Source organism: Nelusetta ayraudi, unplaced genomic scaffold, assembly GCF_046127955.1.
Source record: "Nelusetta ayraudi isolate G7.1 ecotype Tasmania unplaced genomic scaffold, CSIRO-AGI_Nayr_v1 ptg000026l, whole genome shotgun sequence".
Taxonomy (NCBI): Eukaryota; Metazoa; Chordata; class Actinopteri; order Tetraodontiformes; family Monacanthidae; genus Nelusetta; species Nelusetta ayraudi.
This window is the reverse complement of record NW_027466076.1, coordinates 728,720-755,767: the sequence shown is the minus strand read 5'-3', so window position 1 is coordinate 755,767 and position 27,048 is coordinate 728,720. Positions and strand designations below refer to the sequence as shown.

At 52.1% G+C, this 27,048-nt stretch overlaps 3 protein-coding genes and 1 long non-coding RNA gene across 4 annotated transcripts in view; 2 read left to right on the top strand and 2 right to left on the bottom strand.

The window, feature by feature from the left end:
• The window catches only part of LOC142889998 (uncharacterized), a 38,689-nt gene extending 32,758 nt beyond the window's left edge, over window positions 1-5,931 (top strand). The window contains exon 2 of the long non-coding RNA XR_012927033.1: window positions 5,446-5,931. This is a non-coding gene — a long non-coding RNA (uncharacterized LOC142889998). The remainder of the gene's footprint in view (window positions 1-5,445) is intronic.
• On the top strand, window positions 1,010-5,931 carry mdkb (midkine b). Its single transcript, XM_076028721.1, has 5 exons — window positions 1,010-1,156; window positions 3,589-3,677; window positions 4,147-4,320; window positions 4,557-4,715; window positions 5,308-5,931. The coding sequence occupies exons 1-5, from the start codon at window positions 1,074-1,076 to the stop codon at window positions 5,325-5,327; spliced, it is 525 nt and encodes a 174-aa protein (XP_075884836.1). The 5' UTR covers window positions 1,010-1,073; the 3' UTR covers window positions 5,328-5,931.
• Window positions 5,834-8,993, bottom strand: chrm4b (cholinergic receptor, muscarinic 4b). The gene is made up of 2 exons (XM_076028708.1): window positions 8,826-8,993; window positions 5,834-7,948 (listed from the first exon to the last, which is right to left on the bottom strand). The coding sequence occupies exon 2, from the start codon at window positions 7,941-7,943 to the stop codon at window positions 6,609-6,611; it is 1,335 nt and encodes a 444-aa protein (XP_075884823.1). The 5' UTR covers window positions 7,944-7,948; window positions 8,826-8,993; the 3' UTR covers window positions 5,834-6,608.
• A 3,988-nt stretch (window positions 8,994-12,981) lies between these two features.
• ambra1b (autophagy/beclin-1 regulator 1b) lies at window positions 12,982-27,044 on the bottom strand. Its single transcript, XM_076028694.1, has 18 exons — window positions 26,694-27,044; window positions 24,160-24,419; window positions 23,858-24,041; window positions 23,157-23,329; window positions 23,000-23,066; window positions 21,295-22,883; window positions 20,830-20,916; window positions 20,518-20,703; window positions 20,025-20,105; window positions 19,187-19,287; window positions 18,988-19,098; window positions 18,541-18,729; window positions 17,957-18,111; window positions 17,507-17,646; window positions 16,768-16,875; window positions 16,288-16,514; window positions 16,093-16,212; window positions 12,982-16,000 (listed from the first exon to the last, which is right to left on the bottom strand). The coding sequence occupies exons 2-18, from the start codon at window positions 24,348-24,350 to the stop codon at window positions 15,423-15,425; spliced, it is 4,287 nt and encodes a 1,428-aa protein (XP_075884809.1). The 5' UTR covers window positions 24,351-24,419; window positions 26,694-27,044; the 3' UTR covers window positions 12,982-15,422.
• Window positions 27,045-27,048: the final 4 nt, after the last annotated feature.

The window sequence follows — 27,048 nt, the reverse complement described above, 5'->3', positions numbered from 1 at the left end:
GCACGCATGACTGAGCCATGAGAGGCGGCGGCGGCAGCGGCAGCAGCAGCAGCAGGAGGTTTTTCTCTCTGCAGTTGACGTCCAGATGATGCATTAAGTTCACAGAAGAATCCAGAAGTGGTCAGAAGGAGGTTTTTATCAATGAAATTTAGACCATGGAACTAAAAAAACAAGAACTGAGTTGTTGTTTGAAGTGTTGAACACTTGGAAATCACAATTACTGTCAGATCTGTACACAAAATGCACCTGAGGACACACACACACTTTAACACACACATTTCTTAGTCTCTCTCTCATACATAACAATTATCCCCTTTTATACTATAGTTTAGAACATTGCATGTCTTTTATTAAACTAGTTCCCTTGCCAAGCTGCTGGAAATGCAAATTTCTCCTGGGGATCAAAAAGGTCTAGAAATCTAAATCTATTTTTTAATTCACATATTTCAATTTTCTTCAGATTTTTTTTTTTTTTTTTTTTTTTTCTAATCTGAAACGAAACGTAAACCGATCGCCTAATTTGAGTAAAAAAAACTTTCACTGCGTGTGTGAAAGGTCGACGACCTCCGGAGACGAAGGGAAACAAACCCACCCAGTTTAAAGAGCCGCCGTGTTGCACCGAGTGGTCAGAGAGAGTACTGTTAACACTTTATGGTCTCTCTTTCTTGCTGTCTCTACTTGACCTTTGAACCCCTTGAATTGGGCCTTTAAATTCACGTTCCACATCCCATCGGAGCCAACAGTGCAAAACTTCACCGCTGGAGTTCAAGGGCTGGGTTCACTTTGACCCACTCATCCGTCAACACACAGACACCCACACCCACACCCACACCCACACAACCTGTCCGCTGGCACGGCCGTCATTCTTCTGAGCCTGTTTTGTTCTGCAGGATGTAGATTAACAGCTGTGATGTCACTGCCAGCCCCCCGTGCGTGTGTGTGTGTGCGTGTTGGCGTGTGTGTGCGTGTGTGTGTGTGCGTGTTGGTGTGTGTGTGTGTGTGTGTGTGTGTGTGTGTGTGTGTGAGAGAGAGAGAGTGAGAGAGAGGGAGGGAGAGAGAGGGAGAGCGAGTGGATGTGGAGCAGCAGCAGCAGCAGAAGCGGCGACAGAAGGCGACGACTCCACAGCTCCACCGGCTGCTCCTCTGAGCTCAGCACGTAAGTTACGACCCGCTAGGACCCGATCGTTCGACTCTTCGTCGGCTTGTTTGTTTCGGAGTCTTCAGATCGTGTGTGTGTGTGTGTGTGTGTGTATGTGTGTGTGTGGGTGCATATGTGTTTAGGGGGCAGAGGTTATTGGTTATTCTGCGGATGCACCGGGGAAAACGGCCGAGACTCGTGAAAAAGGAGAGAAACAATTTCAGCAACATTTTAATTTTGTTTTGTTTTTTTGTGTTTAACTTTAACTTTATCGAGTCTTTTAAACGGTTAGATTTCATCTCTCAGCACCGTCAACAGAAATGTTCATAACGCGGTGACAACCAGACACAAAAGACAAATCGTTTGTTGATTCATTTCATAAATTTATGTCCTCCTGCTGTTTGTTTTTTTTCCCCCACTTTGTTTACACTTGGTTGTTGTTGTTTTTTGTTTGTGTGTTTGTTTTCTGTCTGTTCGCTTCCTGTGCAACTGGGACATCACTGGCCGACGCAGCAACACCTGTTGGGAGCTGTTGTTCTAAAGATGTTTTTTTTTTGCGTGGTCTTGCGAGGTCCAGGGCACAAAACTGTTTCCCCTTTGTCCGTCTGTCCGTCTGTCCGTCCATCCTGACGACACCGGAGGAGCGAGAGTCGCTCGGCGGCTCGGCGGCTCAGCGGAGGATGTCGGGGTCGAACCCTGAGATTCGGGAGGAAGTTCCTCTAAATGTTGCTCCCGGTCGCTCACTAAAGGGGAGCATCCCAACACTTTTCTTCCTGCCAAGCTTCCATTGTCCTCTTATGCCAATGGGGTTCTATTCAGAGCAGGGGTGGGGGTGGGGGATGGGGGGGGGGTGTACCGGGTGTGTGTGTGTGTGTGTGTGTCGGTGGGGGCAAGTGTTCAGCTCCTGAGACGTGGGATGGAATCCGTGTTGGCCTTTAAAGAAATGGAACCAGGCTAGAGGAGGCTTTGTTTTGGCCCAGTGAATCTGTATTCTTCAGGGCCTGGGGGGGGGGGGTTCGGAGGGGGGGCCTGGGGGCTGGGGTGAATCTAAAGAGCTCTTTCAGACACTGCTCCCCCCCGCCCCCCCTTCATTGATGGAGGGCAGACTGGAGGCCTGCTGAGAGCCGCTTCTCGGCTCAGCAGCGGGATTTTCTGACGTGTGAAAGCGAAGCGTCGCTCTCAAAGACGAGGCTGTCACCTCCCGGCACAATGGCCACACAGGGGCACTCTGGGTAATTGACTCCACAGAGTGAGAGGCACCATATACCCACTCCCCCCTCCCTACCCGCATCCCTTCACATCACATCCCACCCACCCCGCCCCGCCCGCGTCAAAACACTGAAGGAAGCAGCGCCGTAAACACGGCCAAAATAATAAAAACAGGCGCAGCGTCGGAATACATTAGCCTACTTTTATAATCCTGCTGTGACTACAATAGTCAGATTATTGGGCTTAAGCGCTCTGTGATCTCAGTGTGTGTGTGTGTGTGTGTGTGTGTGTTTGTGTGTGTGTGTGTGGGTGGGGTGGGGATTCCTTGAAAAGAAGAGCAGATTTGATCTGGACTAAATTTGGACCATCTGGCCCGACATCACGCTGGTCAAACATCGAGTCCGTCAATCCAGCGGCTGAGTTCAACCCGTCGCCTCTTGCAGGCGCAAAGTTCCATTCTGCCACCCGGCCCCTAGAATTCTCCCCTCAGTCGGGTGGAGAGGTGGCTTCAAACAGCTCCGTCGGTCCAAAAAACCCATAGGGTCTGGAAGACCCTGAAAGACATTATGCTAGTTGGCGCTAAACCGAAGGCTAGTCTTCAATCGTGTCTGTGTGCGTGTTTCTTAGCTTCAATTTGATGCTAGCTGACTCTAGGTGGCACTGTGACTAGCCACAGCAGAGGGAATATTTCCTGGCTCTGTTGTTGGAAAAATTCTGAAAGGATCAGGATGTTGCTGGTTCAGTCAGTTGGTAACAGCTCCAGGCCTCCTGTTGGTGCGAGGGGGCGACACTGCTTGCTCGCGAAGTGGCTCTGCAACAACAACAAAAAGGACACAACTGAAACCAATTTTAAAGACAACATGTCGATTCAAACTGTTTCAAAGTCATTTTATGTTGATGACCTGTTAGCGTAGCGGCTAATCAGAGCACTACAAGCTAACATGGTAATTTAGACAGTTTCAAAGCTATTTTATTTTAATAAACTTCGAGTGTAGCGGCTAATTAGGGCACTACAAGCTAACATGGTGATTTGTATTGTTTTCAAAGCCATTTCATATTGATAACCTGTTAGCGTTGCCGCTAATCAGAGCGCCACAAACTAACCTGTGCACAAATGACTTGTAACAAAACATTTTCCCACAGTTCTACGCCTCAACGTGTGCTGGTGGGTCAGCAGCCTGCCAAACAAGAGGTCAAGTTTTTCAGCTACTTTACTTTGTTGTTCTTTTTGTTTTTCTCAGAATGCGAAGTTTGTTGTCTGTGACGCTGCTGCTGCTCTTGGCCCTGACGCTCGCTGCCGAGGCCAGCAAGGGCGCCAAAAATCACAAAGGTGAGGAATAATCACAGCTGACAAGAACAGTGTTAAAACATACACATGCACACCGGGTTTCCCACAATTTATCTCACACCAGCTGGAATGTGACGGCGCCGGTTCTTCCTGCTGCGATTGAACAAATCTGGTTCCAAACGGACCTGAACTCAGAAACCGCTCATCTGGAGCATTAGCATTAGCGTTAGCAGAGTCAAGTATTAAACACTCAACATGTTTCAGATTAAGTATTGTCCCATTGCACATGAAGTACAAAAGTGTATAAAAGAATCAAAGAATGCATCGATTTAATATTTCATCAACATTATTGACTTTAATGTAAGTTTCAGATATTTCAGCCGTTGTTCTTTCTACAGTGTCTCGTCAAACTAGCACGACACTGGAGGTTTTTTATCATTTCTTCCCCCGCCGAGCGGGCCACAGCTCTCTTCTGCTCATCCCTCCGTCCCTCCATCCCTCCCTCCCGCAGGTCGCAAACATGACAAAGCTCGGACGACCTCCGAGTGCTCGCCGGCCGAGACGCGCTACAGCAAGTGTGTCCCTGACAAGGACGACTGCGGCGACGGCCTGAGGGAGGTCACCTGCAACGACCGCACTGACAAGATCCGCTGCAGGATCCCCTGCAACTGGAAGAAGGAGATCAGTGAGAGAGCGTACACGCAAACACACACACACACACACACACACACACACACACACACATTATGTGTAAATTATTCACATTATAAATTGTGAAAATTATTGAGGTTGAACTTTTTAAAAGAATAGAGTAGCGTGGGGTTTCATTAGCCCTGTGTTGAGCTGCTCATCACTGGTTGACTTGACCCCTCTGTGACCCCTGTGTTTCTCCTTCGCGACCCCCCCCCCCCCCCATGCCAGGTGACTGTAAGTACAAGTTTGGGCCCTGGGGTTCGTGCGATGCCGCCACCAACACCAAGAGCCGGTCAGGAACCCTGAAGAGGGCGCTGTTCAACGCCGAGTGCCAGAGCACCGTCAAGGTGTCCAAGCCTTGCTCCGCCAAGGTGAAGAAGAGCCGAGGTGAGACCCCAGAGCAGCGCCCCTGTCTGGCAGACAGCATTGCAGCATCCAAATCCAGCATTTAGCAGTTTTTTTTTTGCAATGTTGTTTACAACCCAGAATGTGGAAAGTGACTTCATTTTTATAATTAGAAAGAGTGGGAATTACATATCTAAATAATACTAATAATTAAATAATCCAGTTGCTATTTTTGACTTTTATTCCGAAAAACAATATTAATGTCAAATAATTCCGAATGAAACATCATCCTTCAAAATCTCTTCAGTTTAAATAAACACTTTTTTCATGACTGAATCAGGAACCAGGAAAAAAAAAATCATTTTGATAGCTGACAATCAAAAAAGATTTTTACCGATCAAGTGTTCGGCCAAGTAGCGGACATGAGGTCCTCAGGAGTCGGACGTTCAGTTTACCACGCACTTTACTATGTCGCCCTCTAGTGGCAGGAATATATTTTCTAAATAATAAACGCACTGAGACAAAAGATTAATGAAGTGAACGTCCGGCGCGTCTCGCAAAACTCTTCTTTCCTCTGGGATTAAGATTGGAGTAGGAAGTCGACTTTAAAATGGTAACTTCCGTCTTCCGTCAGGAGAGAAGAAGAGCAACTAGAGGGCGATGAAGGCGACAGGATCCACTTCTCCTCCTCCGGCTGAACAATCGTCTTCCCTCCACCATCTGGCTGAACAGAAGAAGAAGAAGAAGAAGAAAGAAGAAGAAGAAGAAGAAGAAGAAGAAGAAGAAGAAGAAGAACCGAGAGACTCCGGAACAACAGCTGCAGCAGCTGTTGTTGCTGCTCCACTGATTCTAATTTGCTCGTTTTGTGTTGATTTGGATCAAAGTTGCTCCGCCCCTCTATTCAGGCCCCACCCCACCCGTCGGCCCCCACCCGAAACACATCCCACTAGATGATAAAGAATAATTTTTCTTCCCCGTAGCTCATAGTTTGTATTAACAGTGAATATATTTTAAAGTAGTTAAAGGAATTAAAAAAAAAAGAAAAAAAAAAAGGTTTGAATAAAAACTCCAAGCTAGGACGCCATGCAGTCACTGGAAAGAAATTCCACTGAATTTAATTAAGGGAAAAATAAACAAACAAAACAAAAAAACACACGAAAGAATCTGCAAACCCAAATTTATTTTTTGAACTTTTAGATGATCAACAGTGCAGGATGAGTCTTGTATAAAATGAAGAAATTAAAGAGTGTACATTCTTTTGGTTGGTGAATCGGCTCGTTTTTTGTTGTTGTTGTTGTTTTTTCTTTGCATTGGCGCGCACTAACACAAACAAAGGCTAACATTAAGATCGGTAGCAGCAGCAATAAGCAAACTCCCACACACGCCCTTTGTGACGACTACACAAATTAACCCATGATCAAGATTTCTCTTCCAAAATCTTGAAAGTTACAAACAAAAATGTTGAGGCCATTTTCCTCTGAGGTGGTGTCAGGGGGTCAGAAAGCTAAAAGCCAACCACCGCGTTCCTGAGTGAACAACATTTAAATGTGCAAAATCTGAAAATGACCTGTAATTAAACAAACAAACAAACAAACAAACAACTGTGTGGCCATTTCTGGAATTGCAGTTGAGAAGGAAAACGTCTGAAAAGTTTTCCTGAACTGCGATACCTATACTATACATATATACATATAAATATTATTATAAAACTAACATTGTAACTACTGACATGGAAGCACATGTTTTCTAGACATCCCATGATATATATTCTTTCTGCTATGAGGCGAGTTACGAAAACTCTCCACCCATCTGCTCCGGCCCCGCTGTTAAATTTTAGAACCCATTGTGGCCCACCGGTCAAAAGAGTTTGCCCCCCTCTGCACCAGCCGCAACCTGCAGTGGATGCCAGTCCGTGCCAGCGGTGGCCCCCAGGGGTCAGAGCGGCTTCCGGCCACGGCAGCGCAGGAGGCTGCAGAAGGTCTTCCTGAAGGTGGCGTTGCAGAGGGCGTAGCAGCCGGGGTTGACGGCACTGTTGATGTAGCGGAGCCAGTAGCCGGCACTCCAGAGCGCGGCGGGGATCTCGGCCCCGTGGAAGGCGGCCACCACCGCCAGCACGTTGTAGGGCGTCCAGGTGAGGATGAAGGCCATGACGATGGCGGTGATGGTCCTGGTGACCCTGCGCTCCCTCGCTGCCACCCGTCGCCGCCGCTGCCGCCACTCCTGGCACCTGACACCTCCAGTGGCGGCCACGGCGGCGGCGGTGGCGGCGGCCGAGAAGGCCTTGCATGCCGTCCTGTGGCGCTCGGTGGCGGCGGACGACGAGTTCTCGTTCTCCACCGGGTGGCAGTCGCGGTGGTTGGTGGCAGCAGCGAGCCCGCCGGCGCCGCCTGGTGGCCAGACGCTGACATCAGTAGGCTCAGACGTGTCGACGGGGCTCCGAGACGCCTTCCACCGCCTCCTGGCCGACTCTGACTGGTTCAGGGACACGTCCGAAACGGGGTCGGAGGTCACCCAGCTCCGCCTCTTCAACAGGAAGTCCTTGATGGACGGGCTGGACGTCCCAATGGCGCCCAGCTGCCGCCGCCGGCTGGCGGCTGACAGCCGCCCATACAGGCCAACCATGAGCGCCGCCGGCAGATAGAAGGTGGGCAGTGTGGTGGCGAGCGTGGCAGCCGGGCTGGCCAACAACCGCGTGTAGCAGCGGCCGTCGGGCACCAGGCGCCGCCCGCCCTTTGTCTGCCAGCACAGGATGGCGGGCGCCCACAGCGCCAGCGACAGCAGCCAGACGGCGCTGATCATCAGTGCCGCCACCCGGCCGCTGCGCCGTGCTGGATAGCTGAGCGGCCGCGTGACGCACAGGTAGCGGTCCAGGCTGATGAGCAGTAGGTGCAGCACGGAGGCGGAGCTGACGGCGTGGTCCACCACCAGCCACAGGTCGCAGGCGGCCGCCCCCAGCGGCCAGTGGCCCCGTAGCAGGTACAGCGAGTACAGGTTCATGGAGACCAGGCCCACCAGCAGGTCGGCGGCTGCCAGACTCAGCAGGAAGTAGTTGTTGACGGTGCGCAGGCGGCGGTTGACCTTGACCGACGCCATGACCAGCAAGTTGCCCAGCACCGTTAGCAGGCTGAGGGCGGCGGCTGCCGTGGCTAGCAGGGCCAGCTGGGCGGGGCCGTAGGGGGGACACCTGGCGCTGCCTGCCACCTCGCAGGAGGCGTTGGGGCAGGGGCTGGGCCAGAAGGAGGCGTTGGGGTGGTCCAACTCAGCCTCCATGATTCCTGGAGTGAGAAGGAGGGGACAAGGGAGGGAGGCGTGGCTTGAAAATCAGCAGAGCAGAGGCGGGGAGAGAGAAAGAGAGAGAGAGAGGGGGGGGGGGGGAGGTCAAGCAAAATAAAGCTATATACACATATATATATATATATATATATATATATATATATATATATATATAATATTTATTTATTTGTTATTTTGTTCATCAATTTTTTTTTTTTTGCCATTGGTGCGCGCGAACACAAGCATTGGCAGGAGCAGTAATAAGCAAGCTGTCTTTTCTTTCACTGATAAATGCTAGGGCTACCGCTAACAGGAACATTGGCATGAGTGGCAGCAGCTCTGCTAGCAGGACTAATGCTAACACGAGTGAAAACAGTAATTTTAAACACAAACACACACACACACGTGTCCTATGCGACGACTACCAAGATGAACCCATGACCAGGGTTTCCAACTTTCAAAATCCGTGTTTCACGGTAAAAATTACAAACAAAAATGTGTTAAAACGGTGCTGTGGCCATTTTCCTGAGGCGGTATCAGGGGGTCAGCAAGCTAAACACTAACTACCGCGCTCCTGGGAGAACAACGTGTAAGCTACATCCATACATATTTATTTATTCGTTCATTGACGCATTTCATTTTGTGGTTATTAGACTGCCTGCCAAAATGTGCTGCACTCGTCCAAGGGTGCATTTCTTTGTCTTCTTTTGTTTTTAAAAAAAAGAAAATAAAAGATTCTCAGTAAGTCTCCACGGCAGCAGCAGCTGGGCATCGTTGGTACTGTAGTTTTAATTCAGTTTTCAAACTTTTGTGGGACAAAGCGAAACTCAACTCACTCAACAATCACAAAGCAGAGATGGGAAACAGATCGAAACTCACCGGCTGATCTCAGAACAGCTGGTGTCGCTCACCGACAGAACGAACAAAGCCCGAGTAGAAGCAGAAGCAGGAGCTGATCTGAGATCTGCCAAGGGCCGGACCCCCAGGCGAGTTGATCCCTGAGCTGCCGATCCCAGACCAGCTCTGGGCTGATCCTGAAGACGCTGATCCTGGCCAGGCTGGTTTGGGGATGACCTGGAGCAGGAGCAGGAGCAGGAGCAGGAGCTGGAACAGGAGCTGAAGCGGCTGTTGCAGATCCTAGACCAGCCGAGGGAGGAGCTGCTGGTGACCAACCTGCAACCAGTCGATGATGCAAGATGAGGAGAAACCTCGTAGATCCTGGAGCTGCTGCTCTCAGACCTGCCGACTTGTCTGCACCTCCTCCTGCTCCTCGCCGCCTCTTTATACAGCCTGCCCCCTACCTCCAGCCTCCCGTCCCCCCTTCATTCATCTTCATCAGCAGGCGCGGCGCTCCGGCCCCCATCACCTGCTGCCCGCCCTAACTGGCCTGGGATCAGCCCCGCTGCTGTGTGGGAAGTAATGATGACACACCGAGAATAGCCAGAGTCCGTCCACACACACACACACACACACACACACACACACACACACACACACACACACACACACACACACACACACACACACACACACACACACACTTTTTTTATGATGTTCCCTCCACTGCCGAGGCCAAGGATAAACTCCCGCTGCCTGTCCTGTTCAGATTCACGGCGGCGGGGCAGGAAGCAGCGGGTCACGTCAAGTTCCTCCTGGAGCCAATGAGAGCAGCCGCAGCAGGGAACTGTCAATGTACGGGTAATTGTGTAAAAAAAACAATCAAACAACAAAAAACTCCATAGTGCAGATTAAATGCCTTTACTCAAGTAAAATTCAGAAAGTACAGGTTCGGAAAAAGTGAAAGTGACTAGGATGTTGTTTTTTTTTTCAAAAGTAAGCAGTCCAGAAAGAAAGAACAGATATTTGTGTACAAAAGTAGGGAATAGAAGTATTAAGTCGTCAAGTACAGACACTTGAAAAATCTACTTAGTAAGGAATTACTTGTACTTTGCTACTTCCCACCTACGGTCAGCAGCAGTGAAGCACCTCCAGTGGGGACGTTGGCCAGGTGTGATTGGACGAACCACTGCGGCTCCACCCTCTTCATTTTCTGTTTCTTGGCCCCTCCTCCTGAATCACTGCTTCTGTCACCACTAAAGGGACGTGACAAGTTGCCGCAACACACAGCTCCGGGGGGGATTCAGCCCTCTGTGATGATGTCACAAGGGGTACTGAGGATCATAATGGGACAGTGGCCGCCATCCACCTCCCCACCGCCCACCCTGACCGAGAGGCTGGCTCCGCCTTTCTTTACGTCTCCTTCCAAATGAGTGGATGGGCTGACGAGGCTGTCAGTTCTGTCAGCAGGCTGTAAACAGCAGGCTAACAGGCTGCTGTTTAGGGGTAATGGGTATTGTAGTGACAGATCCGACCGTGGGAATAAAGTTATGACGCGCACTTAAGTGATAATTAAACCTGAACACAAACCAATAGTCAAAAAGAGTGAGTTGATTTAACTCAAGAAATGGCTTTCATGTTTTAATCGAATTAAATATAAATTAAACAAAAATAAAAACCTGAGCAGTTGAAAACTGTTCACCACTTCAGCAGCAGACACAATAATTAACTCAGGCTTGAAACACCTGTAGCAAAAACACCTTCAGTCTGCACCACGTGACACTGCGCTGACCTCTGGTGGCTGGGAGGGGAACAACCCTGAGAACAGAATAGGTGAATAAACGGCTCCTATAGGGACACATTGGGAGGTGGAGCTGCTCGCTGGGATCTAAGATGGAAGGTTAGGACACGTTTCCATTAGCACAGCTCGGCTCGGCTCGGCTCGCCTGGGTTTGCAGTCGAACCACTGGCACCAACACGGTTCCAAATGTTACCATTTTGGTCCCTGCTTCCTTGGGGGTTCATTTGAAAACATGTATAATATCATAAGAGGGCTGTTGAGTGTATCGTGACCTCAAGAAACTTTAGTTTTAATGCTATTTTCAAAGTACAACCGCTGTCTCATGTAGGGAAAGTGTAAGCCACCACCGCTAACTCCATCTTCTGCCGACGTTTTGTGTTCGCTGGCAGCAAGTTTGCCTCTTCAGATTCGCTTCTTGGAGCGATTCTAACGTACGTCTGTGTGTTAACATCGGCTAAGCTGTTGCTGTTTTGTGTGGACCCGAGCTGTGCGGATATTCTTGTCCAATGTGAAAGACTTTGTGGCTCAAGCGAACACTTCAGAGTCTACATCTTCTCCGCTAGGACCATGTTTTGATTCAGGTCAACAGTATTGAACAAAAATATTTTCACTAAAATTACTAAAGAATACAAAGATAAAAACGTAGCCAGCGCAAAATGTAAAAACCTATGAATCGGGGACACTGAAGCCATAACAAATGTCAGGGAAGCTTCGGCCCGCCTTGCTGCGATAACTCCGCCCACGCTGAGCTAGTAACCAAGTTATGGTAGAAACGCAAGCGAGTTGAGTCGTACCGAGCCGAGCCGAGCCGAGCCGAGCCAAAGTGGGCCGAGCAGAATCGTGCTAGTGGAGACACGCCCTTTGAAGTCCAGCGCGACTCCCGGGCTGGGACGCTGCTGATCTCACCGACTGACGACTCTCTTTTATAAACCGACTTAAATCAGCGGAATCCGAACCGCCCGACCAGACAAACTCTTCTGGGCCGTGAAACCACCGGAACGTGGGCGTCGTCATCATCGTCCGTGATGACGCACTGCTTGTGTTGGCGGTGGCGGCGGTGAGCGCTGTCCGGGCCGCTGCCGCAGTAAATCTTGCCGCCGCTGCTGTAAACAGGCCGTAAAGGAAACACTGCGCAGATGAGCCGGCGGGGGCGAAGGCGTCAGCCAGTTACACGGCACTGCCAATCGTGCTGTTCGGGGAGAACATTTTGAAAGATTTGAAATAATTTAAATGATTAAATTAGGAAAATAATGTTTTGTCTGCTGAAGTGAGTTTTGTTTTTTTTGTTTTTTTAATTTATCCAGAATCCAGAAATGTTGCTGCCTGTAGCTGTTGAGGTAAACCGGATCTACGTCAAGATGTCTGAATTAACTCAGTATTGAAACATTTATAAACGCTTTCTCTTTACCTGACGTGTGAAAATACGTTTCTTCTTGCCGATCGTTGTGCCGCGGTTAATCAAAACTTTATCAGTATATACGTGTGTATATAACTTTATCAGTCCATATATATATTTAGCTTTACCTGTACAGCATACCTATCTATCTATCTCTATAGATGGAGAGATAAATAGACTGAAAGACAGACAGACAGAGATATAGTTCTTTTGTGTCACACTTGACTAACAAATCAGGAAAAAGAAAAAAATTAATAATTATATTTTCTTTCAAACTCACTTTTTAAATATTACTGCAAAAGCCATCAAACTCTTACTAATCATCAATAATAATAATATAAATCATCAGGATAAATCTCTAGTTGCTGATCACATGCTCTGCAGGGTCGATGTGAAGCTGTTCAGTCACAGCTACGGCACATTTAAAGGCACAGTTCCCCCAAAACTGGAACGTCATCCCTCACACCACTAGTGGCCACAGTGGCGCTGCGTTCAGACTGCAGGCAAATCTGATTCAAATCAGATTCCTTCTCAAATCCGCACAACACACATACTGCTTTTCCAAATGGGACGTGGCTCTGCTCACACCGGGCCACATTACTGCCCCATCTGACAGGCTGCTGTAGCAACGGCGTCGGAGCAGAAACAACCTCCCGAAGATGGATTCAATCCTGATTTGTGACTGTTCAGACTACAAAAGAGCCATCCGGCTTCAATCTGGATGGGCTAAAAAAATAAATAAATGTGATTTTGGCCGGCAGTCTGAACGTAGCAAGTGTCTCCACGTGTCGTCCACATCACACACTGGATGTGTGTGTTTCATTTTCAAACATCGGGCGCAGACTGAGCGGAAGTCGCCAAGGAATTGCGCAAAATTCCGATGCAACGAGATGAGACGACGTTTCCAACGTGGGCGAACTGTCCCTCGAAGAGCATCGGCGCTCAGAACACACACACGCACGCACACACACCAGTTGATCCAGTCACGGCAAAAGAAAAAAATCTCTCAAAGCTCTTTAATTATATCACGTCTAAAAGTCAAAGCAAAAGAGTCGCTGCTGTACAGACAGACAGACAGACAGACGGGTACACATGGGGGTCATGTGACGACGCAGCCGTAACCATCGCGCCGACATCACGCACACGGACTCACACACACACACACACACACGCACGCACTGAACAACTGAGTAATTTCTCTTTGAAAAATGTCCGTTAATCAAGTAAATCCAGGAGGAGCATTCAGATCACCGAGCGGGTCTCACCTGGACTCACCTGCTGAGAGTAAACCCCAGACAGGAAGTGGGCGGGTCTTCAATCGCATAGGTCCGTTTCTCACACACACACACACACACACACACACACACACACACACACACACACACACACACACACACACACACACACACACACACACACACTTTAAACACTGTCTGCAGCTGCGTGTCTTAAGCACATGTTGAATAAAAGAGGCAGCGGGCAGAGCGCCGGCGGCTGTACAGTCTCGACAGGAAACAGAAAAAAAAAAAGGAGCACTTGATCAAAAAAAAAAAAAAAAAAAAATTCAAGTTTTCTTCTGTGAGGAGGAGGGGGTCGGGGGGGGTTCATGGGGAGAAAGGGCCTCCAGCAAGAGAAAGACAAGACAGAAAAGAGCGACCAATCAGACTTTGCTTTCCCACCACAGGAACTGGGCGAGCGACTCCGTCTCTCCAGTAACATCAGGACTCCAACTAGCGGCGCAGACATCATCATTTACTTCTCACCATTATTATTATCGTTATTATTTACACGTCTCCTCCACCGATGACCTTTGCCAACCTTCAGCCGAACCCATTAATACAGTAAGAAACGTCGCTTCCTCCTCTCCAAGCTTCCACAAGCTTCCGTTTTATACCAGTTTGGTTTTTTTGTTTTTTGTTTTTTAAAAAAAAGTATCTCATTCAAACACTCGACTCGCAGCAGCTTCTTCCAGCTCAACAACTTCTAGAAAGGAAGTTCAATTGTAGTTCACCGCTTGGCCACCGTGGGAATGGTGGCGTTGCACTGCTGCCGCTGCCTTGTGGCTGGCTTGACTCATGTCAAGTGATTCCGTTCGGATATGTATATATATATCTATATATAGATATATACAACATGTGGTTTTGACGACAGGAAGTCGAAAAACAAAAGTCGAAAAATCGAGGAAACGTTTCGACGACGATCTGAAACCAGGGGGGTTCAAGTCCGGCTTTAACCACCGCCAACAGAGAGGGAGAGAGAGAGAGAGAGAGAGAGAGAGAGGCTGCTCAGCCCCGCCCACTGAGGAGGGGCGGAGCAAAAAGACCAAAACAAACAAAAAAAAAAATATGACACTAACACCGTTTGTCTTCAGCCACCTTCATCCAGGTCTCACGTCCTGTAGTGGAAACACTCACACACTCACACTGTTTGAATCAGAGGAAGAACATTTTTTGGAGAAATCTCTTAAGACTTTTACAGATTTAAGTATGGAGATTTTTTTTCCCGTTTATTTTGAAAAAAAAAACAAAACAAAAAAAACAAAACAAAAAACGAGGCGCTGATAAATAAATCTAAAATCTTTCCAACTGCACTTCCTGCTCACAGCAGCCAGTCCATACGGTCACATGACACACACACACACACACACAGGTACACACACACACACATATTTTAGTGCAACAGACAGGGGGTGTGGTGTGTAAGCTCAGAGGGTTGGGGGGGGGAGAGAAGAGGGGGAGGGGTGATCATGATCACCCCCCCCCCACTTCCTTGCCCCCTTTCCACGAAAAAAAAATAATAATAATTGTCACCTTCCTCTTCAGCCTTTCAAAATAAAACTCCAGGCGGCTTCTTAATGCGGTCGGCAAGTTCAGTCTCAGCGGTGTGTTCAGTCATGATTGGCCGTCCTCGAGGGGGGTGAGGGGTGGGGTGGGTAGTGGGGGAGTGAGGGGGGCGTCCACCGACATCAGACACCAGATTAAAAAAAAAAGAAAAAAGGAGGGGGGGAAGAAGAAGAAGAAGAAGAAGAAGAAGAAGAAAGTAGTGCTCACTTCACTTTTTCAACACTTCAATCACATCAAAGTTTCACATGGTCACATGGCACCGAATGCAGCACGTTGGGGGGTGAGGGGGGAGGGGGGGGGGGTTGACTGCGTGGGAGGCCCCGCCCCCCTCCTCTCTGACAGACAGACAGACATGGCACTTTAATCAGCGGGGACCTCGCCTCGCCCCCCCACGGCCTCCTGTGGGCGGGGCCTATTCAGCGTCAGTCTGGGGAGGGGTGCCTTTAATGGGTGGGAGGAAGGGGCGTGTCCTAATGGCCCTTCTTTATTTTTTTCTTGTGAGTGTGTACGTTAGGGGAGCGGGAGTCAGAGCAGCACCCATGTCGCAGTGAGATAAGGCTTGGAGCAGCGCCCCCTGCTGGACCGTCCGGAGGGGCCGACTACCTGCTGTACGGGTCGTCGGGGTAGCTGTTGGCGGTGCCTCCCCCTCCCCCGGCCCCGCCCCCAGCCAGGGGGCTGTGGGAGGCGGTGGAGGAGGAGGAGGAGGAGGAGGGGGAGGGGGAAGACAGGAGCAGGGAGGAGGAGGAGGGGGGCCCCGGCAGGAGGGAGTCCTCGTCCGTCCGCCCCCCGTCAAACAAGTCGTCCAAGTCCACCAGCGAGACGTCCGAGGGCGGCGGCGGAGACCCCCGCGGAACCCGGGGCTCCGGCAGCACCTGGGGGCCCCAGGTGGGGGCGGGGGGCCCCTGTGTCTGGGCCATGAGGAGGGGACCTGAGGTAGAAGGGCCGGGGGTGCCGGGGGGTCCGGAGGCGGGGTCCGCCGGCGCCCTGGAGGCCCCGCAGCCCGTCTGCGAGCCGCGGTGGATCCGGTGGCTGACGATGATGTTGTTGCCGAAGCCGCCCATGGACGCCATGGTGGTGCTCTGCTCCCGCTGCACCACCGCCGTCATGCCGCCCTCGGCGATCAGCCGCCGGATCCGCGTCAGCGCGTCCTCGCCTGACACCGAGTCTGGAGACACACCTGGACCAATGAGAGGCAAGGGGGGAGGAGTCACGGCTCCATCACATCAACCAGCTGTGTGTGTGTGTGTGTGTGTGTGTGTGTGTGTGTACCGGTGGTGGAGCCGTTGGCCTCCGTCGATGCCTCGGCCTGGCTGCTGCTGCCGCTGCTCTGAAGCGGCTCCGTCTGTCCCGCCGCCGCTCGACTGGTGGACGGAGCGTCAGCTGCGTCAACTGTGGAGGTCAAAAGGTCAGTACATGTGGACCAGGGTCAGAGGTCACCAGGAGCCACTGGATAAACCTTCGTACAAGGTTCTGGAGGCGGCGGTGGCGGCGGGACGCTGCTGCTGCTGCTGCTGCTACTGCTGCTGGGCTCCGGCAGCTCCCGCTCCGTCTGCGTCTCGGCGTTCTGCAGCTCCACCACGGGCGTCTGGGTCCCCTGTGATGTCACCGAGGGCGCCGGGTGCCTGGGCTGCAGGCCGATGGCGTTCATCAGGCCCATGTCCCGGTCCAGACGCCAGCCGGAGCGGTTGGGCCTGAAAGCAGCGCGAGTCAGTCACAGTCAGTGACCCCGGAACATGAGGGAGGCTCCGACATGAGCGTTGGTTTTTAACGGGAGGCTGCAAACACAGGGCTAAAAGCTAAATTTAATTCAATTTAAATGGTGGTTTGTCCAATTTGGAGACACCAAGAGCAGCTCAGAGCGACTCGGACTGACTGATCGCTGAGGAAACAAAGCTGCAGGTTCGAATCCCGAGCGCCGCGGTTTGAAAGCCAGTTTTTCCTCACCCCGGTCGGTCGGAACCTCGGGTCCGGCTGGTGGTGCCGCTGTTGTTGACGGAGAACAGGGGCTCGCTGCTCGACTCTGCAGGGCTCTCGCCGTCGCTGCGGTAGAACCTGCGCACGCACACACACACACACACACATTAACACAAGCTAATTCGCTTCCACTACTTCCACTCAGGAAGTAGCGGGGGGGGGGGGGCTTCTCTTCGTGGAAACACCCAGAGCAGTACCTCGTTAGCGGCTCTAATTGACCTTTTTCCAATTAGTGGACTTCCTGTGTGGTTCGACCATTAGGGTAATTACATCAGTGCAGTTCTCGCTCTGGGGCCCGGGGGACGAGAGGCGCGGGGGGGCGGGGGGTTGTTGGTAAACAGAGCGAGGGGAGGGGTGTCGGTCCAGCTGCTGAAACCTCCTGTTAGCTAACCAGATGAGAACTGGTCATGGATGTATTATAAGAAGTGGATACCAGACTGGCAATACGGCAATACTGGCAATTCAATTCATTCATTTGACGACTGGATGAATTTTGTATAAATATTGCATCATTGTATTGTTGCACAATCTTGCTATTATTGTGGAATAAATTTAATCGCTGTAGAATAAATTTGGGTCGAGACTTCGCGATTAGGGAAAAAAAAAGTGTTTCCTGAGACTTGGTCGGTACCAGTTGAGAGCCGCTGGACTGTGGGACATCATGTGTGTGTGTGTGTGTGTGTGTGTGTGTGTGTTAGCGTAGACTCACACTGGCCGGCAGATGACCAGGTCACCCTTGTTGGTCCCGTAGGCCAGACCCATGCCCGGGTCGGGCAGCCAGCGGGCCGAGTTGATGCTGACGTGGCGCCGCTGGTCCGGAGCCATGGGGTAGACCACGTTGAAGACCATCTGAGGCAGCACGCACACAGAGACACACAGACACACACACAGCGTCAGAAGACAGAGATTGGTTTGTTGACGTTTCCTGTCATTTCCTGGCAGGACGTTCTGGAGTCTGAACTTTTTCCTGTCTGCTGCCTGTTTAGCCTCAAATTCAAACAGCAATTAACGCCAAACTGGACGATTAAAGTCAATTTAACTGAGCAATCGGGATCGAAAAGGCACAAAAGAAGAGACGAGCGGTAGCTTGGGTTCTATTTCCGACGAGCAGGAGCTAATTCAATGATCAACCCGCCGCTGGCCCCGCCCACTCCCTCACCCTGATGGACGTCTCTCCGCCGTGAGGCTGCTGCAGGCGGAAGACTTGCGCCACCATGTGGTCGGTGGTGGGGTGGAGCAGGATCCTGCGAGAGGCCAGTCCCACCATGACGTAGCAGCCCATCGGGGACAAGCTGACGGAGATGGCGTTCGGGCCTGCGGGCGAGCGAGAGAGAGGGTGAGAGAGAGAGAGAGAGAGAGAAACTGAAGCTTCCAATCCCTGACGATGCCTGGCTCGTTTCAGTGCCAAGGAACGTCAGGTGACAAATGACGTTGGAAGCGGCAACTGATTCAATGTCTGAACCGATCACTTTGACTGCTTCACATTCCCATCACGTGTCTCACTTCAAGCTGGCGGATGATTCGGACAGATGAGTGCACAAGCGGGCACACGTATGCAACGCCCGAAGTGAGCGATTTTCATCACCTGACTGAGGCAGCAGGGGGCACTGTGACTGCAGCTTCCAGCAATGAACCCATTTTGCAAACAATTGTCTCAAGTGACTCAAAAGCGTCGCAAAAGCCTTATTAGCCCGTTGGTCCGTCTCTCACACATACACACAGACAGACAGACAGACGGCGTACCGAATCTCTTGGTGTAGAGCATCTCCCCCAGGTTGTGCGGCGCCAGCGAGTAGATGGCCAGGATGCCCTCGTCCGGGAAGCCCCGCTGGCTGCTGGGGATGAAGACGGCCAGCAGCTGGCCGTCGGCCGAGATGTCGCAGCTGGCGTCGTTGTAGATCTTGCAGTTGGGCACCAGGACGTTGATGGAGGCTGGGCAGGAGGTTCGGAAAAAGGGTCAAAAACTAGAGTCACCCCGCTTTTAGAATCCCTTCAGTGATTGATTTCTAAATCGTATTATTTTGTGTTGAAGTGTCTACTTGGCCTTCCCTCGTTACTCTGTTTTTCTGTTTGTCAGTGTTATTGGATTTCTATCTATGTCTTTTTTCTTTTAAACTCCCCCTGTGTGTTTTAATTACTGTTGCGTGCGTCTGTTATCTGTAAAAAAAAGAAATAACGGCGCAGCGATACCGTTGCTGATCTCCGGCAGGTCGAACTTGGTGAAGTCCCACCACTGCAGGCGGTAGGTGGTGTTGGCAATGTTGCTGGCCACCGCCGACTGACCGTCGCCGATGGAGGCGCCTGGAGGAGAGGGGAGCCACCGGCGGACCAGAGAGTGAGCACCAGGACAAGAGGAGGTTGAGGTTCACGTGTGGAGGTTCGTTCTTACCAGCGAGCACCCGGTTGACTGAGGAGTGTGTGGCCAGGCCCGGCTGCCCTCGCTCGTGGAAGATCCCGGCGTAGGGCAGGTACTCCGGGAGGAGGAACCTCCTGGGGGAGGAGGGAGTGACAAGGTCAGGAAGTAGAGCCATGGAGCTCGAGAACATCGATCAGACGTGACCCGAGGGCCCTATGCAGCCCGGTAAGATTTTTAATCTGGCCTGCGGTACTTGAGGAAATTATATTAATAGTAATTATTAAGTAATAGGATAGCTCTATTTCATCCATGACATTAAAGCACATGTTTCCTCACAACCCACGGTATATCTTTTCTTCTATGAGGCGGGTCACCAAAACATTCCATCCATCTGCTCCTGCTCCAGCCCCTCTGTCACACAAAACCCATTGGGGCCCACCAGTCAATAGGTTTGCCCAACCCCTGCATTAAACACTGTAGCAGCGTGCGCGGCTGCACCTTGTCAGCCAATAATAATAAAATACAAAATGAAATTATTTCAATGAAAAACTCGATTTTCGATTTCGATTTAATTCCAATAATTGGGCAAAACTACAAAAGACAATGGGATAAATGATTCCAAAATTTTGCTTCAATAAAAAAAAAAAAAAAAAGCAAAAGTCAAAATCAAAAGATAAAAAAATTAAGGCTTCGTGACGGCAACAAAATTCATCTTCCCAGCTAATAAACCTGGTTGCGATGTGAAATTGACTGATGGTGCGGTTCTAATGTTATCCAGTAGGCGAAAGGCCCGGTCAGCACCGCCAGAGTGCAGGAGCCGGACAGAAGCAGAGCGGGCGAGGTGACGAGCAGCAGGTGAAGAGCGACTCACCGTGGGACGAAGCGGCCCAGCGAGGGCGCCGACATGCGGGCGTTCCGTGGCGTCCTGTGTCTAGCCCGGTCCCCGGTGTCACTGCAGGGGGGGGGGGGGAGAGGGAGAGAGACATAGAGAGAGAGAGAGAGAGGAAGTGAGAAGGACTCTACAGTCTGGGTGGGCAGAGCAGAACCGGATCAGAACCGTCAGGGTGGAACCTGACGCTCGCTTCAGTGACCAGAGCAGAGATGACGGGTTGAGACGGAGACGGGAAATCAAATCAGCTGGTGCCCCAGTTTGAACCACCGCCGGTCAAAAATAGTCTGGGTCAGATAAATAAAGGCGACTGGGGGAGGATTATTTTACGGCTCTGGATCTCGGAGTGTTTTGGGTTTTTATCCCCTTTGGAAGATCAGCCGAGAGAACCAAGGGAACCAGGTTTTTTTCCCCATGTCCCAAATTCGGAACCGCCCCCTTTAAGTTTAAAGTCGTGTGACCCGGCGAGACTCACTCCAGCTCTTCGAAGTCCACGTCGCTGTTGTCCATGGCGCCGCCGGCGTTGCTGGCGGGGCTGTCGGATGAGGTGGACATGGTCCGCAAGCGGTTCTGCTGGTAGCGGAGCGAGCGCTGGCGGATGCTGTCCCGCCTCGAAAGGTACTGGATCATCCTCTGGGCGTAGTACGCCGCCGGAGACAACCTGCAGCGGGGCGGGGACACTGGGCTGTTAGCGACGGCCGACATCAGCTCTCCTCCAATCACAGCGAAGGAAGAAGAAAAACTATCAACAAGCTTTGGTTAAATCTCTGATTGTGTTGATTGTTACCTGGCGGGGTCGGGGTAAATGGGGTGGTCTCTGGATCCCGACATGTCGTAGCGGGACAGAGACAGCAAGGACGACTCCAGCAGGCGTCTGTGAAAGAACAAAAAGGAAAAAAGTGTCTTCAGGTGGGAACCAGAAATGAGTCAGAGCTGTGAAGAAAATGGATGCAAGTCAACTGTTTGTTCCAAAGAGCACAAAGTTTAGCGGCAAGCGGGAAACTAAGGGCCACGGCAGGAGTGAACGTGTGAGTGAACGCCGGAGAAAATGAGGGAGTGAACACAGGAGTGAACGCAGGAGTGAACCAAGTAATAAATGCGGGGGTGAACAAAAGAGTGAATGGGGGAGCGAACACAGGAGTGAACGCTAGAGTGAATGCGGGAGTGAACACAGACGTGAATGCGGGAGTGAACTCAGGAGTGAATGAGGAAGTGAACAGAGGAGTGAACGCAGGACAGGCAGACAGGTTACCTCCTCAGCGAGTCCTCGTCCGGGGGGTCAACAGGCATTTCTTGGCTTAAGGCCTCCGGTGTGTCGGCCGAGCGGCCCACGGTGGCCTGCCGGTACACCCGCTCCCACTGCGCCGTGTCCTGGTTGTAGACCAGGCCCACCGTTTGCTCCCCGGGCGGGCCGGGCGGGGCGGCCGCCAAGGGGAAAGCCACCGTCCCCGCACCTCCGCCCCCTCCGGGAGGAGGTGGGGGAGGAGGCTGCTGGCTGGGCTCCGGGGGAACCCTCCTGTCCTGGGGCTGAGTGTCCAGCATCCTCCTGCCCTCCTCCAGCGGCCACGGAGCAGGAGAGGAAGAAGGAGGAGGAGGAGGAGGTGGAGCAGGGGGTGGAGGAGCTGCAGAGGAGGAGGAGGAGGAAGAGGGGGCGGGCTCCAGCGGCGAGGCGGAGGTGGAGGAGGCCTGGCTGGTGCGCTCCCAGCGCTGCGAGTCGTGGTTGAAGGTGAGCAGGTTGTGGCAGGCGCGGCAGCGGTTAAGGTGGCCGCGGGGGGGCGGCGGCGGGGCACCGCCCTCCAGGCTGTGGGGGGCGGGTGGAGGAGGGGGAGGAGGGAGCGGGGGCTGGTAGTGGACGATGGCGGGGGAGGCGGGAGAGGGGGAGGACGAGGAGGAGGAAGAGGGGCCGGGCCGCTCCGGGTCCAGGTTGTTGTTGAGCAGCTCGTGGCCGTGCAGCGGTGCCTCCAGGTCCTGCAGCCGGTCGAACTCCAGGAAGTAGCGGCTCAGGTTGCACTGCAACACGTTGCGGAAAGACGCCGTGCTGCCGCCGCCGCCGCCGCCACCGCGGGCGCCGTCCCAGAAGGGGTGGTGGCCGCTGCTGGTGGTGCCGGAGCTGCCCCCGGCGCCCGGCTCGCCCGGCTGCGGCGGTGGGAAGCCTCGGCCCTCGGTGGCCGAGGTGTAGACGGGCGACTGCGAGGAGGCGTCCTGCTGCCGCAGCACCGACAGCAGGCTGACGGAGGAGGAGGAGGTCCTGGGGGGCAGCAGCAGGCCCGGGCCGACCCCGCCGCCGACGCCCTCCCGCACGCCCTGCAGGCTGCGCGACCAGTCGGGCGGCAGCCGGGGGGCCGAGTGCGGCTCGGCGCCGTAGTAGACGGAGGTGAAGGCGGAGGGCCGCTCGGGGGGCTGGCGGGGCTCCGTGCGGGCCGACGAGAAGGTGGAGGTGGTGTGGGGGCGCTGGCCGTCGGCCGACCCCGCCCCCGGCGCCTGGCCGCGGCCGCCGGAGCAGCGCCCGCACAGGCACACCATGCCCAGGTGCTGCGTGCAGCCCGGGAAGGGGGCGGGGCCTCGCTCCGAGCCCAGGTACTGGGCCAGAGGCATGCTGGGAGACTCGCCCTCGCCCAGGGAGCGCGACTGCTGTTGTTGCTGCTGCTGCTGCTGCTGCTGCTGTTGCTGCTGCTGCTGCTGCTCGCCCGCCCCCTGGCCCACCGGCGAGCGGGAGGACAGGATGTGCAGGAAGTTGTGCAGGATGGGCGTGCGGCGCACCGGCTGCGACGGCAGAAAGGAGCGCTGGCGGAAGTGGTGCATCTCCACGCTGTCCATGGGAACCTCGCCGTCCTCCTCGCTCTGGAACACAGGGGCAGGGGGCGGGGATGTCAGGGCTCGGCTCGTGCACACACACACAAACAAACATACAAACACGTACACCCACACACAGACAGACACACACACACACAGCTCACCTGCTGGTTGGATGGATTGACGATGGCCGTCAGCAGGTTGTGTCCCAGCGGGTCGAACCTCACCAACCTGTCGAGGCAGCAGCAGCAGCAGCGTTAAGTCACCTGACCACAAGACCCCCCCCCCACCACCCAACACCCCCTCGGGATGAAAACCCACCGCACTCGCTCCGTCTCGCTGCCCGTCTTGACCACGGCGAAGGGCTCCGGCCGGCTCCAGTCCCAGAAGTGCAGCTCGTTGTTGGTGGCGATGAGCAGCAGCTGGGCGGTCGGGTGGAAGGCCAGCGAGGCGATGGCCACGTTGCTCTCCGTGAACCAGCTCTCGCTGCCGCCCTGCGCACACACACACGTCTAATGAGGAACATTTAGCTCACAGCTCCTGTTGAAAGCAGGAAGTTGGACTCAAATGAAGAGCACCGATCTTATGACATCACGGACTAATACCTTCGATATGGACAGCAGCAAAAATAATCCACTATTATACATTTAAGCCTTTAAGTCTTAAAATAATCTTAAGTATAAGTATACAATAACACACACACATATATGTTAAAGTGAATATATAATATTTTTTTTTTGTGTGTGTGTGTGTGTGTGTGTGTGTGTGTGTGTATATATATATATATATATATATATATATATATATATATATATATATATATATATATATATATATATATACACATATGTAAAAGCTTAAAACCAAAGTTAACTTGAAACCAAAAGTTTCTTTTAAATTGCTCTGTTGATAGTCAGGTGTTAACCAATCAACACCGGGATGCCGGTCAGAGTGGCTCAAACGCAACAGGAAGTAGTCTGGTCTGGTCCAGGACCAATCAGAGGCCATCCCTGGATACTCACATGCAGGTCCCAGATGCGGACCTCGCCGTCAAGGCACCCGGAGGCCACCAGGCCGGGGATGGTGGGGTGAAAGGTCACACACCAGGGGGTCCTGCGGTGGCCCACCAGGGAATGTAGGCACTTTCCGGTCTTCACCTCCGTGATGTAGATGTTGTGGTTGACGTGGGTGGAGGCCATGAGCGTCCTGTGAGGAGAAGAGCAGCAGAGCAGTTCAAGGCTCTGAAAGTCCAGACAGACTTGCGTCTGGTTCTGGTCCTCCTCTGGTCTCTGTGAGTGAAGGCGACCTGGAGGTGACTTCTCACCTGTCGGGGCTGAAGGCCAGCAGGAAGGTGGAGCGGGGGCTGTCGGGCAGCTCCACCTTCTGACTCTGCCACTTCATCCAGCGGACCTTCTCCTCCACCAGCAGCTGCAGGAGCCGCTGCGAGCCGAACGACTGGGAGCCGCGCTCCCGGCTCGACAGGATCCGCACCGAGTTCCTCTGACGCGACGCCATGACGCTAGAAGCTGCTCTCAGCTGATTGGCCGCTCACTGCCGCCCGTCCGTCGCCATGCAGCGTCTAGGCTGAGAGAGAGAGGGAGGGAGGGACGGTGAGATCAAGGATCTGATTCCCAGCATAGGATTCTGAAGAGCAGATCCAGGATCTGATGAAGAATCTGGTCCCCAGGATTTGACCAAGAATCTGATTCTGAAGAGCAGGTCCAGGATCTGATCCAGGATCTGGTTCTGAAGTTGCAGAATCAGGATCTGATCCCAGCTCAGTCAGGGGAGCGAAACACGCCGAACTCTGCTGAACTGCAGAGTTTAGACTCCATCCGGGCAGGGCGGCCCTGGTTGGGGCTTCTGGGTCTCATGCCTCTGCCAGACATCCCAGCATGCACTGCTGCTCGGCCTCTATGTCCCATCAGCAAAATCCATCCTGGAGCTCTGCTGTTGCTGCTGCTTTCAGAAGGGGCACACTTGCTTGCTTTATTGCACAGTTCTGGAAACCAGCCCTCTGTGATGTCACAAAGGGAAGCGATACCTCTCCCAGGTTGGAGACCACACCCTCAACGAGGCATTGGCTCCACTCGCTGAGAGCACCACGTCTTCCAAACAGGTAGATGGTCCAGCAAAACGGTTTAAACCCTTTAAGGTTCTGATCCGTCTTCAGCGTGACCGACTTTACACACAGGGCCACAAAAATGACTCATAATGAGCTTTTAAATACCTCTGTTTTGGACTTGGACTGTCCTTCCAAATGCCCCAAAAATCTGCTGATTCTGATTTGTTCAACCCATCAGCGCCAACGACACTGTTGTGTAAACAGAGTTTGAGCACGTGAACACGGCCTCACTGAGATCAAGTGATCCCAGAGCTCCGCTCAGACTCGAGTCTTTGGCTGGACCGCGGCAACTCAAGTTAAAACTCTCGCCTCTTTCCCGTCAACTCGCTGGGACAGCAATCAGAAAGTCCTCCACAACTACTTTTTTTCAGGTTTTGGATTTAGAAACAAGCAATGAATCAAACTGAGCACCCTGCAAAGCTTCCAACGAGCATTTTTGAGATTCGCAGTTTAACGAATGAATAAAGTCACCGCAGCCGAACGTTGAGTCAGTGATGGAACTGGTGGAGGGGACGGTGAGGTTCCCATCTCTAAAAACACCAGCTTCTTTCCAAACCAAACAACAGACACGTACTGAGTGACAACAAAACGAGCAGATTCGTCACAGGATGAAAAGACTTGTCTTGTCGCGGGGGTGGGGGTATAAAAAACACATCAGAATGAGGCCCTGAATGTGGGACAGCTGGCACGACATCGTCTGTCAAAAACAGAAGTGACACGAGCAGCAGGTCGCGAGCCGCTTCGCTCCCTTTCTGCATCTGTGCGACGGCTTCTGTCAGGTCCGAGGGTCCGAGAACCCGATACCACCTCCTCCTCCTGGGATGCAGCGGTGGTCATGTGACACCCCACCGCCACCACTGGCTCCCAGTGACCGGTGTTTGCAGTCAGACTTCAGCAGGGGAAACCCAAACCCTGCTGTTGTCACAAGGAGGTCGATCTAACAGTTGATTTCCGCCTCACACACACACACACACACACACACACACACACAGTGTCCAAACAGAGAGCCAGTAGACACAATCCAAGAAGGCCACACGCTAAAAAAAAAAATATATATATATATATATATATATATATAAATAAAAATACAAGTGCAAACACGTCATCACCACTCTCGCTCATTAATCAGACAAGGAAGAAAACTCATTATTATTATTATTTATTTATGTGGATTTACATATTAGTTGTTGGTTGCAAAAAGCGAACTTGAAATTTTGACACACGCAGGTACGACTCTCCGCTTGACTCACCATGCGTGATGTGAAAACGCAGGTTTTAAAAGGCAAGCCGCTCCAAAATAAACAGCACACAACTGGCCATCTATTGTACCTTTGAAATGCAAACAGTTAGCATTTTTTCCGACCCCCTCTTTCCAAACCGAAGCTGGTGTTGGTTGGATTAAAAAAAAAATGACTGAACGCGTGCGGTGCGTTAACTTTGGGTTGCCTGACATTCGACTCAACGTCAATCTTACACGGCAATGAAGGGCGAAACGAGCGAATAGTAATTTTAAAGGGGACAAAATAGCCCTGTGAACCGTTTTGAGGTGGCTAGCCACGAAGCTAAATGAGCTAATTCCGGATATAGCCGAGCGACTACGGGGTATCGACTGGGTGATTGACGGTGTTTTCTGATTAATTGACGTGGATTGACACAAGGAATTGAATTACTGAGGAAAACGTTCTACGCCAGTGGCCTGAATGACAGCTCCCAAAAAATAAATGAGGGCCTACCTTCTTTTACTGACTCGCTCCCCGCTTGTGCCATCATAGGCGTTGCTAACAGGCTATCTTCGGTTCACTGTAGCTGCGCTAGCAGGTGAGCTAGCTCGGCCAAAAAACGGAAAATGTGGCCGCTGCAAATGTTACGGTGCCTATCGCTAACATCGGTGTTTTTCGACTAGCCCAAAGAGCCGCGTCCGACCATTTTATTGGACAGTGTTCAGGTTACAGGTTAAGGGTGGAGAAAAATATGTTTTCTAAGGCATTGGTCCAGAGTGGTGCTGCCCGACGCGAAGCTCCTACTGCGTAACTAGCTAGCCGCTAGCTTGTCATACACCTAGGCTAATCAACAGAACACCGATCGCAA

What these genes read in the sequence shown, in the direction of transcription:
- mdkb (XM_076028721.1), top strand. Translation starts at nt 1,074, where the DNA reads ATGTGGAGCAGCAGCAGCAGCAGAAGCGGCGACAGAAGGCGACGACTC. An exon ending in CAACTGGAAGAAGGAGATCA is followed by an intron (nt 4,321 to 4,556) that starts GTGAGAGAGCGT and finishes CCCCCATGCCAG; the next exon opens with GTGACTGTAAGTACAAGTTT. An exon ending in CAAGGTGAAGAAGAGCCGAG is followed by an intron (nt 4,716 to 5,307) that starts GTGAGACCCCAG and finishes GTCTTCCGTCAG; the next exon opens with GAGAGAAGAAGAGCAACTAG.
- chrm4b (XM_076028708.1), bottom strand. Translation starts at nt 7,943, where the DNA reads ATGGAGGCTGAGTTGGACCACCCCAACGCCTCCTTCTGGCCCAGCCCC.
- ambra1b (XM_076028694.1), bottom strand. Translation starts at nt 24,350, where the DNA reads ATGGCGTCGCGTCAGAGGAACTCGGTGCGGATCCTGTCGAGCCGGGAG. An exon ending in ATTTACCCCGACCCCGCCAG is followed by an intron (nt 20,704 to 20,829) that starts GTAACAATCAAC and finishes GCCCCGCTGCAG; the next exon opens with GTTGTCTCCGGCGGCGTACT. An exon ending in GCGGAGAGACGTCCATCAGG is followed by an intron (nt 17,647 to 17,956) that starts GTGAGGGAGTGG and finishes GTGCTGCCTCAG; the next exon opens with ATGGTCTTCAACGTGGTCTA.